The 18,178-nt window shown below is 43.5% G+C and overlaps 1 protein-coding gene and 1 long non-coding RNA gene across 2 annotated transcripts; one reads left to right on the forward strand and one right to left on the reverse strand.

Moving 5' to 3' along the window:
* Window positions 1-703: 703 nt before the first annotated feature.
* On the reverse strand, window positions 704-9,007 carry LOC101827709 (glutathione S-transferase omega-1-like). The gene is made up of 6 exons (XM_040743253.1): window positions 8,856-9,007; window positions 8,647-8,755; window positions 5,788-6,010; window positions 4,076-4,171; window positions 1,772-1,878; window positions 704-1,085 (listed from the first exon to the last, which is right to left on the reverse strand). Exons 1-6 carry the CDS (start codon window positions 8,887-8,889, stop codon window positions 932-934), a joined length of 723 nt encoding a protein of 240 aa, XP_040599187.1. The 5' UTR covers window positions 8,890-9,007; the 3' UTR covers window positions 704-931.
* On the forward strand, window positions 1,265-11,748 carry LOC121139409. Its single transcript, XR_005876376.1, has 4 exons — window positions 1,265-1,330; window positions 3,956-4,059; window positions 10,344-10,424; window positions 11,330-11,748. It is a non-coding gene; the product is annotated as an uncharacterized LOC121139409 (long non-coding RNA).
* The last annotated feature ends 6,430 nt before the right edge of the window (window positions 11,749-18,178 follow it).

Raw genomic sequence — 18,178 nt, forward strand, 5'->3', positions numbered from 1 at the left:
AGAGCGTGGCACATGTGAAGCTATCTTAGACAAGTGCCACACTCATCTTTCTGTCCCTGCGTCCAATTGTGATGAGCCTGGTATGTCAAGTGGTGGCTAACTTGGTACTGAGCACAAATCAACATTTTAAGGTTGATGACAAGAAACGAGGAGAATGGGTAGGTCTCTGTAACATTGGTGGAGAGAGAAAAACCACATAAAGTGGTTGGTTTCAATTGTGTAGTAGTTAAGAATTATGGCAAAGAATCTCAGGCAAAGGATAGTCAGCAAGGAGTTCTTGACATGCCAGAAATGAACAAATAAATATTTTGGCTCATGGCAGCCGGAAGAATGAAAAAAACCTTTGGTTAAAATGCAATTGTATTGTAATATGAATAATAAAAACCCTGAGACTGATATTGGGCTTCAAGCTTCAAACTGAAGATCAGAAAAGCAAACCAGCCAATCCACTAGCTCTCACCTCTACCTCAGACTGAAATGGCAATCCTAACTCTACAAATCCACAGCTGTTCTTCCCCTGTGGAAACAAAACAAGGTAAAACATGTCCTGGTTGGCATTCAGAGGTCAACACATCTTTGAATTAAACCAACTTATTTAATTCTGCAGGTTTTCCTACTATCCAATGTCTCTCTGCAGCGGTTATTCCTTTCTAATTAGCATTCAGATAATGTAAAGTTAATAAAGCACTGTGCAGTCTATTTGTAGGTTTTTTATCATCCATTTCTGTTTATTTAGCAAATCATTTAAAATTCAATTTGCTCTTTCTATGTCAGCATGCCCTGTAGGATTGTATGGTATACCTGTAATACACTTTATATTATAATAAGCAAAAAACTGTTTCACTTTCTTGGAGACATATGCTGGAGCATTGTCTGTCTTTATTGTGCAGGTATACCCATGATGGCCATGATTTCTGAAGACTCCTGCCCTTCAGAGCCCATAGTCACAGGCCTCAGGGCTGTCCTGTAGGTAGAGATTTAAGAATCCATGATAGGTCTTGGCATCAATTAAGTGGGACAATACTGTAGGGTCTTTCTTCATGGCAGCCATCCAGCCCTTAAGTTTTGGGGTGTGGGCTAAACACCTGTGGGTAGACAAGAGGAGAGATGTGAACTAGAAGAATTAGGTGGGCATCCCAGAGTATCAAATAACCACTGCAGTTTATCCCCTAAACTTTACAAATGTATCTTAAAAACATTTCAAATCCAAGTAGTAGACTTTAGCTCTGAATGCTATCATCAAGGTCTTTGTTTCACAGACGAGGAAGCCAAGGTGACAGTGAGTGACTTGGTCAGTTAGAAGAACTTCAGATTGAAAAACACCTAGGTGGTAAATACCAATTTTCTATATGAAATGGGAGTAGAAGTAGCCCCAGATTGCTGTAATGTCTAAAACATTACAGACTTCTAAGTCAGCCAGTGTGGCCAACTATCAAACTCAAAGCAGGACTATACAAAGCAACATAGAAATCTTACAAGTAGGTGGAAAGTAAGAAGTGGTCTACTCTTAAAAAAAAATCTACCCCCATGGACTTTTAACCAGCAGAGAGTAAATTTTAAAAGGCTCCAGTCATGTCATAGAGAGATGTCTCCTGCTTCCCAGGTCTGAGAATGAGTGTAAATGCGTAGCCTGACAGAGTCTGCACACCCAGGACTTTCCTCTCTGTTAGTTCTTATTCATGCCAGGGACGTTAAATATTTATCTTAGCTCAGAAAAATTAATATTACAACTGCCATCCTAAATTACACATAAAATATTCAAATGTCTTACTCATTGAGTTCCAGTACTTCCAGCCGTTGAAACCAAGGCCACATAAGATAATCAGTCATAGGGACAGCATCCCGAACAGACAAGTCTTCCTTATACGTAGTCATAGCCTAAATGGTAAAGAAGGAAAAACAAGTTTATTTGTGTAGCTGGAAAAACCATCATCAAAAACACACACAAATTAGGTAGAGCACATCTAAATTCCTTTTATTCTGATATAGTCAAGTTAGGATTTTACATGATTGAAACCCTCTACAACACAGCAATTCTAATTGGAAATCTAATAGATGGTATACCAGTAGTTTCAGCCTTCCTGATGCTATGACCCTTTAATACAGTTCCTCATGTGCTGGTGACCACGAACCATAACATTATTTTCAGTGCTGTAATTTTGCTAATGTTATGAATCTTAATGTAAATGTCTGTGTTTTCTGATGGTCTCAGGCAACCCCTGTGAAAGGGTTGTTCGACCGCCACAGGAGTCACAGGCTGAGGTCCACTGTACTGCACACATGTGTTGGGAGGATAAAGGTCCTTGTGCTCACAGACAGCACTAAGGGAGCAGGAATACTAAACAGGCTAGGGGTGCAGGTGTCTCACACCCTTGCTTGCCCCCGCTATCTGTAGGGCCAAGCCATACCTGGCTCCCCAAAAGCTCCCACAACCATAACTGGAAGTGGCTCATGGTCGAGGTGACCTTTGTGTTATCTGTGTAGCCAAGGGCTCCCCCAGGCTCCCACAACCAGGACCGGAGGTGGCTGTTAGCCCAGATGACCTCTACACTATCTGTGTGACCAAGACCACACCAGATCCTCCCCCAGGCCTGTAAAATAACACAAGTCCCCTATCTACAGCCCATCTCGTGGACATGCACTTGGAGCAGAGATTCCATGTAACTGTGCCTCTGTGCACAGACACCTGTAGTGTACTTAAATATGCCTAAAGTAGACTGCCTGGTGTCAGACCCAGAAGTTTGAACCAACACCGGCTCCTGAGTCTGCTGAACCACATTTAATTCTGTGTCACCCAGACTGTTACATTTCACAGGATAAAAATTCCTAAGACATTTATCTTGCATAACCTGTGTAGCTTGTAAACATCATTGTATCCCAGCAACTACAGCTGTATTAGTCCCAGCAGTTCCCATATATTCTGTTCCCGATAAAGATATGATAAGTCTGATTGATCAATAAAAACTGTCACAGCTAAAGTTTTTCTGTGGACTCTCCAAGGCCAGTTTAGTTCCTCGAGGCTACATCAGGTAACCTTGTCCTAGGAAGTAAGCGTGGGTGTTTACAGCCCACAAGTATCAGGTTAAAGGAAATGGGTTCTGTGGACATTTCTATAGATGTAACAGACAAAACATTCAGTACTCACAAGGTAAGAATTAGATTAGGGCTGCAGAGATGGCTCAGAGGTTACAGGCATGGAGGACTTTTCTAGAGAACTGAAGTTTCCTTCCCAGCACCTATGTCAGGTGGCTCACAGCACCTGTAACTCCCCGTTCAGGGGATCCAATACCTATGCACTGCACTGTATCCTCACATACCCATAATGAAAAGCAGCAAAAAAAGTCTTAAAAATAGCAAATTAGTAACAGGATATGGTGAAAAACTTCAGAAAAAAAACTAGAACGAACTCCATGCTCAGTGATAAAATGCTAGTGTGTATCTCCATCCATGCATCAAAACCACGATGAAAGTTTTATCTGAAGGCCCAAAGGACAGCTCTCCCCAAAGGAAAGAAATCCAGGCTTCCCTGCATGTCTTCATGTCTGTTAGACTTCACAGTGGGAAGCGTTTATTACATCCTCAGAGCGAAAAGCAGTGCATTGGCACCGGTGTCTGATAACAACTATTACTTTGAATATATCAACATAGACTGGAAGCAGTGACTTACTGTGGAAATATCGGTAGTATTTTTTCATTGTTACTTTCATGCTGATGTAGTTAATACCTCCAGCCTCTAAACCATGTGTGGTCATGCATGCCTGTAACACTAGCACTGAGTTGGATGAGGCAGGAGGATCATGAGTTTAAGGCCAGTAAGGGCTGCATAGTGGGTTTGAGGCTAGCCTGGGATACAATGACACCTAAATAAAAATAACAAGTCATGAAGGCACTTTTACGTGTTTTGACTCTGCAGGAGTTGAACAGCTTACAGAAATCCATTGTGATTTGTTTTTAGTTGGTGCTATTTCTAATTGTCAGAAAGCGATTTGGAGAGGGAGCCTGTGAAGGAGGATGGAAAGAGAAGGGATGCAAACAGAGTTATCATCTACTGTGATGAAGGTAAGAGTGTGATCACCTCCTCCAGCTTGCGGAGCTCCTTCCTGAGTTCTTCCCTTATGTCAGGTTGGTCTTCCTTCTTCCCCCTAATAGCCCTTCCAACCAAAGGTGGCACCTGGTCAGAAAATGAGGTTTTAGTTTATGAGTGTGAGGATAGTGCACTCCCCCCACCCCCACACCACAACACACACACACACACACACACACACACACACACACACAAGATCCCTTATTCTCCTGGCCCCCTGCACACACACAAACATAACAGAGCCCTCATAGTCCTGGTACCCCTCCAGAATGCTGTAGAGACAAGTGTGGACCAAGTCCCAGTGTTTACAGAAACCACAGCCTGATCTTACAAACCTTCTTGTGGACTAGGATTTGAGAATGTGCAGAGTTTGTGATTTGCAGACAATGGAACCCACTCTGGAAAATTTGAGCCAGAAATTTCATAAACAGACAGCAAGTGGCTTAGAACTGGACCAATGGGCCTGGAACTATGGGAACTTTCTAATATGACATGGAGAACTAGACTAACCAAAGCTCCCAGCTGCTGCCTGTGCTAATGGCCACTAATGGGAATTTGTACTGATGAACACTGGGACAACTAGAAACAGCACTGCTTCCCTAGAATTCAATCTTGCAGCCACCACCACCCCATAACCAGAAGCTCTGCCACCTGTGTTGCTGGCACCAGATATCCACACTAGGCCTGTTTGTTGACACTGCCCTCACCTAAGTTGCAAGTTACTGTGTGCATCTAATAGGATGGTCTAGGAAACAGGACATAGCCCCAGCTGCAAAGGGAGCTGGGGATGAGCAGTTTTCTGAGTTCTACTTTGAACTGCAAAAGGCTGTCCAAAGGAGGCTTGATCTCCTGAAGACTTGATGGCTGTGGTGTCCATCCTGTTAATGATTGTGTTTGGAGTTGTGAGTATGATAATTAATCTTCAAGATGGAGAAAGATCACTCAGAGTCTCATGAAATCCCATCAATGTTGGTCATCTCTGCTAATACTAATTTGAATTAATTCACTCACCATAAATAAGATGCAAGCACATTCTACCTCAGAAACCTCAGTGGATTGTCACTGCTAAAGACCGGTAATGGCACTTAAGAGTTAATGCTGGGTAGGTACCATGTATCAGTTAGTTCTGGGTACTTCCCATTGGACCATTTGCACGTGACCTAACACACTAGAGGTCAAGCAAGAAATCTATCCCAAAGCACACTGAATGTTTTCTAAGCAAGTTATACACCCAGGCACTACTGATCAGTGATGGACACACAGCCCTCCTCTCCTCATGAAGCACAGGTTCGCAGAGCAACAAGGACAGGAAGGCAGGCAGGTATGAACACAGAGGGCCAACAGCCATGGTGAGGAAAAGCTTATCCAGAACACAGCTGGAGTCCTGAGCAGCCCAACCCTGTTTCTAGAAGGCAGCAGGTCCAAGCACATATATCAAAGCTGCCTAAACCAAGTGAAAGAAGGGAGAAGACTCCCGGGAAAAGCTGGGAGAGAAGAGGGGACCTATGGCAAGACAGGAAACATCATCAGGAGTGGAGTAGGATAAAGCCAAGAGGGAAAGCCAAGCAGGGACAGAGCATGAGGGTCTGGCAGGGCATAGCAATGGAGTAGAGTCCCCGTCCATGTCCCCAGCCCCTGAACCATCGCACAGGCACTGCTGATTTAGCTTAAAACAAGCATGAGCTGGACTTTCTTACACACACCTTGGAGAATGACTCTAAGATCATCTTCTGGCAAGCTTTCTCGTAAGGGTCATCTGGGAACAACTTCTTCCCTGGGTACGCCTCATCCAGGTACTCACAGATGATGACAGACTCGGAGATCAGGCGACCCTTACTGTCCTCCAGAACTGGCACCAGCCCAGCCGGGTTCTTCTTGAGGAACCACTCGGGCTTGTTTTTCAGGTTGATATTGATGATTTCATGCCTGAAAGACACAGGGAAATTGACAAGAGCAAGGCACAGTCTGTTTTCCCAAGTTAGTGTAGCCTGGTTCTCCTGTCTCCTTGGCTGACAAGGTGGGGATTCAGGGAGAGAGTTCTGCCTCTGTCTTCACCCTGCTCAATTTTCAGTTTAAGAACTTGTTTCCAAGGCCCTCAGAAAGTGAATCAGACAGCGCTCACTTATTTCACTTAAGGTCCCCAGGATCCATCTTTGTCACACAGTGTAGACTTTCCTTCTATTTAAAGTCAAGGCACTGGGTGGTGGTGGCCCATGCCTTTAATCCCAGCAAAGCCAGGTGAACCTCTGTGAGTTAGAGACCAGCCTAGTCTACAGAGTGAGTTCCAGGGCAGGCTCCAAAGCTATACATAAAAACCCTGTCTCAAGAAAGACAAATGGGACAAAACTTAAATCTACAGCACCTTCTCTGTGTCTGGTCCTCTGTCCACGGCCATCAGCATCACACTGTTGTGAGCAGGGCTGCAACGGACATGGATGTACTGGAATCTTCTGGACCCTGATAGGAGGCAACTATCGAACTGTGCTCATACCCACTCAGAATATTAGAATCAGCCTAACAAAAGCTCATTTTCATTTTGATTCAACAATTCATTTTGCTAATATGAATTTTGAGATCCTTGCAATTGTATTTTTAAAAAATCCTAAAAATCTCATAAAGTGAATCAATTAGGTCCACATGTATTCCTATGATTTTTTCCAAAAGGATCTTAAAAAGTATGGGGCTGGAGAGAGGGCCCAGTGGTTAAGGGCACTTGCTGCACTTGCAGGAGATTTTGATTCAGTTCCCTGGTCCCAAGTCAGTCGGGGTTTATAACAGTCCTAACCCCAGTTTCTGGGGATCCAATGCCATCGTTTGTGCTATGGGATCCTGCAAGCACATGGCACACCTCAGCTCACACACACACAAATAAAATAACTTTTAAAATACAGAAAAAAGAAGCCACAGGAGCCAGGCTAATTCTGATTGTCATTGTGTACATCTGTATCTTGCAGAGAAAAAAAGTGTTATAACCCTTAAAGCAAAGCCTGTAAACCTCAAATCTGGAGCACTGTCCAGTCGGACTGATCACTCAAAGACATTGCAACACCTCCGATTTCCTGTGTTCTCACGTATAACAGACATTTATTTCATGGACTTAACTTCATAATCGTTCATAAAAACAAATAACCAGTGTGAACACTGAAGTACGCTCTGGCATTTGTTTGTGCATGCGTGTAAAAAGATTCGCGTGTGTGTGTGTGTGTGTGTGTGTGTGTTAAAAGGTTTGAGTACTGACAGAATAATAACTTACAGACCAGTTGTTAAGGGAAAAACAATGCCCACTGCCATAGAATACTGCTCATGTCTGGGAAATATACTTTGAAAATCAAAGGTAGGTCCTAGGCTTTCAGGACCAAGAACACACATGAATGAGCTGGCAGCCCACACCTGCATCTACGGGTGAAGGATGCCCTTTACAGAGAACATGCAACAAATATGGCCCGTGTAAGATGTTACTGCTCCACTAAAAGTTTCCCAGGGTTTGAAATCCAACTGTGAACACAGCAGAGCAGTTACATGTATATCTGAAGGCCCCACCTCCCCTAATAAGAGCCTCTCTGCACACTGTTACGGTAAAATAATTTCAGCATTGCTTTAGAAAACTTCTGGTGAGAAATGTGATTCTTTCTGCCCAGAGTTGCAGGGGAAAACACATACCACAAGGCATTGTGTCCCTGAATCCAGCTGTGCCCTGATCTTGGCCTTTCCCATTGCATGAGGACAGTAAATACCTTTATTTTTCAATTCAGTTTGAGTTTCTTAGTGATAATAAAAATTCTGTGTAATGCAGAAAAATTTACTCCAGATAAATACTAGCAAAAATGTTTCTTATGTGTTCAAAATCACTCTCCCTCAGCTAAATGATATCAACATTGTTATGAAGTGATAGTTAATTTTTAAAATTCTGCTTTAGGATACATCTTAACATTTAGGGAAAAGAACTACCTGCCTAGCCAATCCTCACCATGGACTAAAATTAGTTTACAAACTTTAACTGTATACATGAAAATTCTATTGAGAGTGGTCTTCCAAACAGCAGGTGCTTAATAATTATTCTCAGAGAAAAGCCAAATTGTAGATAACCTGTAGGTCAATGACTAATAGAACCAATAACAAGGCTTTGCAAAGAGACTTTAAGAAGCACAATTTCCCTTATATTTTCCAAGAGCCCAAGCCACTCTGCTATGCACACAAAAGCTGACTCAGAACTTTGCTGAGTCAAATCATCTGACCTTTGCCTCTAGGTGAAAGAAAGCTCAGTAGATAGATCAAGAATTCCGGGACCAGAGCAGAGACAAGTTCTTCAGTGTTCACCGATCTTGTGCAAATCACTAACTGTACAGAAGAAACCGGTTATCATCCAAGACACGGGATGTTTAAACAGGCTGCCTAAGGACCCTGGAGTCCCCCACATTCTCCCCTTGAAAAGAGGGTGTGGAACTTAAGGCTCCTACAAAAGGCTGAGACTATTTCACCTAACACAAAAACCGATGCTCTGAGGGTCTGGACAGCCCTGCCACCAGCTCTGGGTAGCCAGGGAGTCATCTCCTCGTCCTCACCTGATTCCCTTGGCCTTCAGGACCATCAGAGCCCTCTGGGCAAAAGGGCAGAACCTCATGCTGTAGACGCGAATCAGGCCCTCCTGCACCGGACCCGGAGGCGAGCTTCCTGCAGGAGACAGGAGACACTCAAGGCCCAGATCGCAGGGAGATCCGGGACATCAGGGCATCCCCGGTCCCCGGAACCAGCCCGCCACGGACAGTCTCACCTTTCCCCAGGCTCTTGGAAGATGCCCCAGACATGGTTGACTTGTGCAAGCCGAGAGACACTAGAGTTGGGCTCTAGTTTGTGGGCGACTCAGGAAGCATGTGGCTTCCTCTTGCCTTAAGTGCCTGTGCTCAGCCCCGCCCAGACCGCGCCTCCTAGCCCGGAGATGCCCCGCCCCCACAGAGATCGGAGCTTAAAACGGGAAATCTATGATCCCTCTTATCATGTGCTGGCCACTTGGAGATTCGCCAATGCTAAGACGTTCAGAGTCACCCCATCCCTCCTCGACTGTCAGCCTTTACAAAGGACTCTGCTCAACCTGGCTGGAGACGAATTCTCCCCTGAGACCCTTTGCTTCTTCCTCTCATTATCTCTCAAATGCTGGGATTAAAGTTCTGGGATCCCAAGTGCTGGGATCGCCTCTGTGTGAGCTCTTTCTCTTCTAGACTGGATCAATTTTATGTAGCTCAGTGTGACCTTGAACTAATAGAGATCTATCTACCTCTGTCTCCTGAGTCCTGGGATTAAAGGTGTGTACCACCACCACACATCTTCTACAGTTAACTAATGTGGCTGGCTTTGCATTCCGATGCTTCAGAAATGTATATAAATCATAAATAATGTTTCACCACACTGTCTAAAAACATGTTCAAAATACATTATTACATCAAAATGCTTCAGAACAGTATGTTAAGAGATAATCTAGCCGGGCGGTGGTGGCACACGCCTTTGATCCCAGCACTCGGGAGGCAGAGGCTGGGGGATCTCTGTGAGTTCGAGGCCAGGCTGGTCTGACAGCCTCCAAAACAACACAGAGAAACCCTGTCTCATAAAACCAAAGACACAGAGAGAGAGAGAGACAGTCTAGTTGAGTATTCACCTGTAAAAAAATCTATTCCTGAGAACTGAGTGCTATCAATAGTATCATCTCATGAATGAGAAACTTAGAGGTCTTAGTATTTGAACATATTTGGCCCCCATAAGCTCAAAGGGAGTGGTACTTAAGAGGTGTGGCCTTGTTGGAGGAAGTGTGGCCTGCTGGAGGAGGCTGGATGACACAAGCCTTTGACACAGACCTTGAGGCTGTAGGGCACACCTTTAATCTGGGCCACACCTTCTGCTGGAAGTGTGCCATCGAGCATGAGCTGGCTTTTTGAAGAGCATTCCATGTGATGGACCGTCTTGCTCAGCCTTGATGAGGGGCTGGTGGGGGGGAAGGGCGGTTATTTGGTCTTTCCTCAACTGAATGTGCCAGGCTTTGTTGACTCCCTGTGGGGGCCTTACCCTTTCTGAGGAATGGATGAGAGTTGGTTGGAGAAGAGGGATGGGAAAGGGGAGGAGGGGAGGGAGAGGGAACTGTGGTTGGTATATAAAATGAATAATTTTTTTAAAAGGAAGTGTGTCACTGTGGGGGTGGGCTTTGAGGTCTTTTGCTCAAGCTTCTCTTGGTGTGACAGTCTGTCTACATCCTGTTCCCTGAAAAATGTAGGACACTCTGCTTTTTCTCCAGCAACATGCCTGCCTACATTGTTGCCATGGTCCCCGACAAGATAGACAGAACCTCTGGAAGGTAAATGAGCCACTGCAATTAGAATTTTCCTTTATAAGAGTTACCATGGTTGGGCCAGAAGGTGGTGGTACAAGTCGTTTACCCCAGTCCTTGGCAAGCAGAAGCAGGGGAATCCTGTGAGTTAGGGGCCAGCCTGGTCTACTGAGCGAGTTCAGGATAGGCTGCAAAGCCACACACAGAAACCCTGTCTCAAGAAAACAAAAACAAAACAAAACAACAACAACGAAAGAGCTTCCGGGGTCTTGGTGTCTTTTGACAGCATTAAGAACCTAAGACAAGGTCAGAGACTACCTCAAAATCAGTACACTTTAAACGGGCAGAGCTGTTTTCCGACTGCAGTCTGGCCTAGACTCTCCTAACCCTGCTACCATAGCATATCCATTCAGAGAGCCACATTTCCTCACAGCTTAACACCTCTGAAAACAGGGCTACAGGCTGGGTGGCAGCCCTACTGCAGCTTGAACTCACAGGAAGGATGCCCATGGCTTGGAATAAAAAACCCAGACAGTAAGAGAGCACGTTTGCTGTGTCCTTAAATTAAAAGTTGTTAGACACACAGAGGGTGGTGCTGGGAGTTAACAGTCACCAGAGACAACAGGCATGATCTGAAACATAATCGAAAGACCTGGGCTTAAAAAAAGCAGAATGAAGCAACATTTTAATTTAAGCCGTTTGCAATTTCCTGGTTTAGACGACAGGTAAAACAGGGAAGAAAGTCTATTCCTAAATAAGCTGTGTTATGAAAGCAGTTTGGCTGAGTTAGAAAGAGTGATTCCAATAAATGCAAAGTACAATCCTCCAATTCTGTTGTAATGGTATTTCCCCTTCCCATCCTACCTTAGACTTAACTCAAAACAGTCTGCTTCCCACATAGCCCTCCTTCTAATATGCTCTGTATCTTTCAGGAAAGCTGTGTTTTATTTGAAAACTAAGAACCATCATAAGGGTCATCAACTGCATTCATGCTCTCCACTTGGACCAACTATGAAACTGGGCCACACATCTGTAGCTCGCGTTTTATGTGAAAAGTCCACTTGGTTTTGTTTGAGACGGATTTTTGCTGTGTCATCCAGGCTGGCCTTGATTTCACAGTCCTCTTGTCTCAGATCCACACGTTAAAGGCTCTTTCCATCTGCAGCCAAGTACACAGCTCCATCAGTACTTACTTCTTGTTGACTCAAGCTTTTGTCACAGAGGACAACACAGCACTTATTCCCAGTTCACCACTGCAGAAGAGCCACAGCGCATGCACTTGCTTGGGAAAGTACCATTCTTCAGTCCAAAGGACCATGGAAACATGACAGACCCCGAAGAACAAAGCAATTGGCAGAAGGTCAAATCGATTGACCAAAAAAAAAAAAAATAGAATGAGTTATAGGCGTTTCTGACTTTAAGCTTTTGTGAGAAGTTAAGACAAGCTGAGACAGATAGGGAACCCAGCAAAAGCACAAAAAAAAAAAAGGAAAGAAAAGAAAAGAAAAACACCAAACCAAAGCTGTGAGGCTTTAACTAGTAACCTAGTAGAAACATGCTGTCAAAAGCATTCTCTCTCTCTCTGTCTCTGTCTCTTTTTCTCTCTCTCTCTCTGTCTCTGTCTCTCTGTGTGTCTCTCTCTGTTTTTCTCTCTGTGTGTCTCTCTCTGTGTCTCTGACTCTCTGTCTCTGTGTCTCCCTCTGACTCTGTCTCTCTATCTCTCTCTCTGTGTGTCGCTCTCTCTGTCTCTGTCTCTCTCTCACAAACAAAACAAAACAACAGATTAAGTTCTGGGGCCAGAATGTTTACTCTCTATGGGTTCATTATGACTAAACTGAGATGAAACCAGGGTGAATTCACATGGCTGCCCAGATGGTAAACAAAGAAGAAGTGAGAGTAAGGACCTATCCCCTAGAAGTGAGAGTAAGGACCTGTCTGTCCCCTAGAAGTGAAAATAAAGACCTATCTATCTCCTAGAAGTGAGAGTAAGGACCTGTCTGTCTCCTAGAAGTGAGAGTAAGGACCTATCCCCTAGAAGTGAGAGTAAGGACCTATTCCCTAGAAGCCCTGAGTCATTGTCCACAATCTATTGCACTGTCAGATAGTTTATCAGAGCATATCACACTGTTCTCTCAAGGTCATGCCACTAAACAATACATTATTGTATTCCCACCAGGTTTGACCTAAAATAACACCTTTGACATATACTGTGATGGAAGATGCCATTCTGTAAATCTGTCTCTCCTATTGGTTGTTGAATAAAGCGCTGTTGGCTAATAGGAGGCAAGATAGGTGGGGCTATGAGCTGAGGAGGATCCTGGGAAAGAGAGACACAGTCAGATACCATGCAGACCACCAGAGTAAGAGGTCTGGAGCCTTTTCTCCAGTAAGAGAAATACTTAGATTAACAATTATGGGTTAAATACTTAAGTCAGAGATAGGCAGTAAGAAACAAGTAAACGGCCAACAGATTTATGATTTATATAGTGTGCTGTGTGTTATTTGGAGGTTCAGACAGTGCAGCAGAGCCCAGGCAACTAGCAAGGAAGACTACACTACAGTAAAGGTTACCCTACTTACTTTACAGAAACTTGAGACTTTTCTGAAAAACACTGACTCTTTCCCAGGCCCTACACAGCTACCTGGTAGGTAACTAGAATGGGGTAAAAGGCCTGATGTCTTCACTTTATGTCTGTTACATTTGCAACCATTGAGTAGACACTACTTAGTGTTCGGGATGGAACCTCCAGCTCACTTCTGCCTGGTCTGAGAACCCCACCACCACCAAATTCTCCCGCCTCAGAGAATCTCCAACAAAGAAAAGTCATCAAAACGCCCAGGTCCCCATTCTCGGTGACTGTGGCAGCTCCTCCCCTAAGCTGCCAGCTGCCCAGGACCCACACCTAAAGTGTTCAGGTTTTGACCTTACCCAGGCACAAACCCAGCTTATGGCAGACACATCATCACCCTCACCTACAGGCTATAGAACTCCCCTGCTTTTAGTTACATCACTGGACTCTTACACCTCAGTCTCGGGGACTGGAGAACTCACCTGGGAGTTGTTTTGCTCAAATAAACCTGGTCTTTTACTGTTTTAGTTCAGCTTGATTTGGCTTACTGCCTCAGCAGAGAAACCTACTATCAGGCTACAGAAAACCTATTTCTTAGCTCTGCCTGTAGACTGGTTGATCATCTGAAAATGCTTTGTTCAAGCCTACAGTACCTACTGAGCTTGCCATATGGTCTGTCAGAGCAAATTTGCACCTTTTCCTCCTCCAGCCTGGAGTTTCTCAGCATCTGTAACTCCTCAGCCTTAGTACAAGATTAAGAGCAAAACAGAAGACCAGAGATTTATGCAACCTGGGAAGATTTTCAATATTCTTCATATTTTCAACCTGGAGGGATCTATAGACATTTCTAAACAGGTGCAGGTGCTATTATTGTCAGAGATGCACCTCACCTTCCTACAGTAAGAAGGCCCCATTACCCAAGGACAGGCCAAAAGGTCAGTTGTGCTAAGCCTGGGAAATGCTTGATTTTAATCATTGCTTAGTGAGTCTGACACACCATCACCCAAGATGTTCGCCGGTAAAACATTCTTCTCCCATCAGTCTGTCTCCTGTCCCGTGTCCTGGTGATATCGGCAGTACCAGACTCAGACTAGTACTCTGTGGAAAGTCTATATTTGTACAATGAAGTAGATCTCTACCCGTCCCTGCTGGGCTCCACCAAGGAAGAAAATTTGCATTTGACACAATGCCTGAATGTGTGGGAGAGGCTGAGATGCTTTTGAAGGACATCTAGGAGAGAAGACAGCGTAAAAGTGTAAGTTATGAGAGTCAAAATGGAGTGCCCTGTATTGACTAATACAAGTTTAAGCAAAGAAAGCAAATCCAGCCAGGAGTTTACAAATGAAGGGGTTTGTACACGTGGTTAACAGCTACCACAAAAACCTGCAGAGTCCAAGCCTGCCTGGAGTTTCTCAGCATCTGTAACTCCCCAGCCTTAGTACAAGATTCAGATAAACCTAACCAACAAATGAGGCAAACCCATCCCTTGGATCATATGACACATGGAGTGAACATCACTGGACTAGGAAATGCCACTGTGTGCTTCCACCAGAGGATCGGCAAACAAGGAAGTCCCAGATCTGCCTGTGGGGTTTCAGCTAAGCATCATTTCCTTCTCTGACCTGGTCCACTCAAGTTGCCATTTGTTGGAGCCCAGTGATCCCTGCTTGGAGCTGTGACATCAAAGCCTCGGGGCTGAGCACGTTGGTGTCTGGAGTCCCTATTGGTGCCCTCCTTACTTTTCTGCATTGTCTCCCTTTCCATCTGCACAGATTCCACTCTTGCCATCACTAGGGCCCCTTGGAGCCCTTCAGCCTCCTTAACCCTTTCTTAGTCATCCCATAACACACACACTCTATAACATAAATTGCTTGAGCGTATGTGTAACACAATGTGTAATTTGAGAGCTCATAATAGTAATGAGAATGAAATCGTGACTTCCAGTGGCCACAGTTACCAAGTGAAACCAGGACTACTTGATTAATTAAAGCCAGTGAAATCGATGTAACTTGTGATCTCATTGTTCTAAAAATAAATTCTAACATATGGAAAGACACAAATGTGATCGTTCATGTTTCTGAAGTAACTCGTTCACTGATATTGTCTTTGAAGATGGAGAGAAGTTTGGTTCCAAACATCCACCCTGTCACTGAAATTAGCCTGAGAAATTCACCTAATTGGGAGTGGAGGAGTTTGCTAACTCAGGTGGCTTACACATACAGATAGAGACACTCACTGACATGAACATGCACTCACATACCCATACATGTACATACTCATACATGCACATACAGGAATTTCAGGACAAGCCAATAGGGAGCAGATTTGGAGTTGGTTAGGAATAAGGGAAAGCATAGTGTGGTGGCAGATGACTTTAATGCTAGTTCTCAGAAGGCAGAAGCATCCAGATCTCTATAAATTTGAGTCCAGCCAGGAATACATAGTGAGACCCTGTCTCAAAAAAGAAAGAACGAGAGAGAGAGAGAGAGAGAGAGAAAGAGAGAGAGAGAGAGAGAGAGAGAGAGAGAGAGAGAAATTGTCAGCAGCCGAGCAAGAGAGCAGCCCAGAAGCCAGGAGAGAAGGAACACCAGTGACTGAGCAAGTGGTCTGGAGGTATCCACAGCAGTGGCTTCCAGAAATGATCTTAAGAAATGCCTCTGGGAAAGAGCAGCTGTGTGCAGCCAACACCCAGTGCCATCCTGTGTATGAGATACCCAGCCTCATCAGCCACCACTGGAGCCTCAGATCTGCCTGCACATAGAGGAGTGATCACCAGAGCAGTGGCCCTGCCTGCACCTGGAGCAGTGATCAATGGGGCCACAAGCCGCAGCTACACCAATTGTAAGAAAAGGGACCCCTGCAGCACAGGCTCCACTTGAACTGATTGGAGGAAGATATGGGTGGACAACACTGCAAGCATATGTTCAACAACACAAAGAGCAACACAGCACCACCAGAAACTCAGCAACAGCAAGACCTGAACATCCCAACGTAGATGAAGCAGAAGAAAACAACCTTAAAAATAGCTTCATGAAGATGATTGAGGCCCTTAAAGAGGAAATGAAAAATTACCTTAAAGAAATGGAGGAAAAAACAAACAAAGCATTGGAAGAAATTTTAAAAATCTTAATGAAAAGCAATTAAACAGTAGAAGGAAACAGCTCAAGACTTAAAAACTAAAATAGAAAAAACAAAGAAAACACAAACAGAGGGAATTCTGGAAATTGAAAATCTGGGTAAATGATCAGGAACTGCAGATGCAAGCATAACAAACAATACAAGAGGTGGAATAGTAAAATCTCAGGCATTGAAGATAAGATAGAGGAAATAGATTAATCAGTCAAAGAAAATGTTAAATGCAACAAATTCTTACCACAAAATGTCCAGGAAATCTACGACACTATGAAAAGACTGAATATAAGAATAATGAAGATAGAAGTAGGAGAACTCTAGCTCAAAGCACAGAAAATATACTCAACAAAATTATAGAAGAAAACTTTCTCAACCTAAAGAACGACATGACTATGAAAGTATGAGAAGCTTACAGAACACGAAATAGACTGGACAAAAAAGTCCCCTTGCCACATGGTAATCAAAACACTAAACATACCGAAGAAATAAAGTATACGAAGAGCTTCAAAGGAAAAAGGCCAAGTAACATATAAAGACAGAGGTATCAAAATTACACCTGATGTCTCATTGGAAACAATGAAAGCCAGAAGGTCCTGATCAGGCCTTATGCAGACACTAAGAGCCCATGGATGCCAGCCCAGAAAGCAATACCCAGCACTGCTTTCAATCACCATAAATGGAGAAATCAAGATATTCCTTGGCAAAACCAGATTTAAACAATACCTTTCCACAAATCCAGCCCTACAGAAAGTACTAGAAGGAAAACTCCAACCCAAGGAAGTTTGCTACACCCACAAAAAACACAGGAGATAATCCCACATGAGCAATTCCAAAGAAGGGAAAGGCACACATAATATTACCACCACCAACAAAGCCAAAAATAACAGGAATTAGCAATCACTGATCATTAATATCAATGGAGTCAATTCAACTATAAAAAGACACAGGCTAGCAGAATGGATACAAAGACAGAATCCATCCTTCTGCTGCATACAATAAACACACCTCAACTTCAGACAGACATTACCCCAGAGTAAAGGGTTGGGAGAAGATTTTCCAATCAAATGGACCTAAGAAACAATTTGGTGTAGCCATCCTAATATCTAACAAAATAGATTTCAAACTAAAATTATTCAAAAGAGATGAAAAGGACATGTCATATTCATCACAGGAAAAAGCCATCATGATGAAGACTCAATTCTGAACACGTATGCCCCAAATACAAGGGCACCCAGATTTGTAAGAGAAACATTACTAAAGCTAAAATCACACATCAAGCTCCACACACTATTAGTGGGAGACTTCACCACACCACTCTCACCATTGGACAGGTCTGCCAGACAGAAGCATAACAGAAAAATAAAAGAACTAACAGATGTCATGACTAAAATGGTCTTAACAGACATCTATAGAACATTCTACTTGAACACAAAAGGATACACCTTTTGCTCAGCACTCCATGGAACCTTCTCTAACATTGACTCAGTATCAAAGCAAATTACAAAAAAGTTGGAATAAAACCCTGTATCTTATTGGATCACCATGACTTAATGTTAGAATTCAACAACAACACTAATTGCAGAAAGCCCATAAATTCATGGAAATTGAACAATGCTCAGCTGAATCACCACTGGATCAAGGAAGAAATAAAGAAAGAAATTAAAGACTTCCTAAAGTTCAATGAAAGTGGCTGCACAAAATACCCAAACATATGGGACACAATGAAAGTAGTGCTAAGTGGGAAGTTCATAGCAATAAATGCCTACATAAAGAAGCTGGAGAAATCCCACATTAGTGAATTAACAGAACAACTGAAAGCTCTAGAACAAAAAGAAGCAAACTCACCCAGGAGGAGTACATGGCTGGAAATCATCAATTTGAGGGATGAAATAAACAAAATGGAAACAAAGAAAAGAATACAAACAATCAATGAAAATAAAGAATTGGTCCTTCAAGAAAATCAACAAAATAGACAAACCTTTATCCAAACTAACCAAACAGCAGAGAGAGGAATATCCAAATTAACAAAATCAAAAACGAAAATGGAGGCATGACAACAGACACTGAGGAAATCAACAG

This window comes from Mesocricetus auratus, unplaced genomic scaffold (genome assembly GCF_017639785.1).
Source record: "Mesocricetus auratus isolate SY011 unplaced genomic scaffold, BCM_Maur_2.0 Super-Scaffold_4256, whole genome shotgun sequence".
In the NCBI taxonomy this organism is placed as follows: Eukaryota; Metazoa; Chordata; class Mammalia; order Rodentia; family Cricetidae; genus Mesocricetus; species Mesocricetus auratus.

Excerpts from the sequence above, each read along its gene's own strand:
- LOC101827709 (XM_040743253.1), bottom strand. The coding sequence starts at position 8,889 with ATGTCTGGGGCATCTTCCAAGAGCCTGGGGAAAG. Across the intron at positions 6,011-8,646 it reads CTGAAGGCCAAGGGAATCAG|GCATGAAATCATCAATATCA; the intron begins GTGAGGACGAGG and ends TGTGTCTTTCAG. Across the intron at positions 1,086-1,771 it reads GAAGTACTGGAACTCAATGA|GTGTTTAGCCCACACCCCAA; the intron begins GTAAGACATTTG and ends GTCTACCCACAG.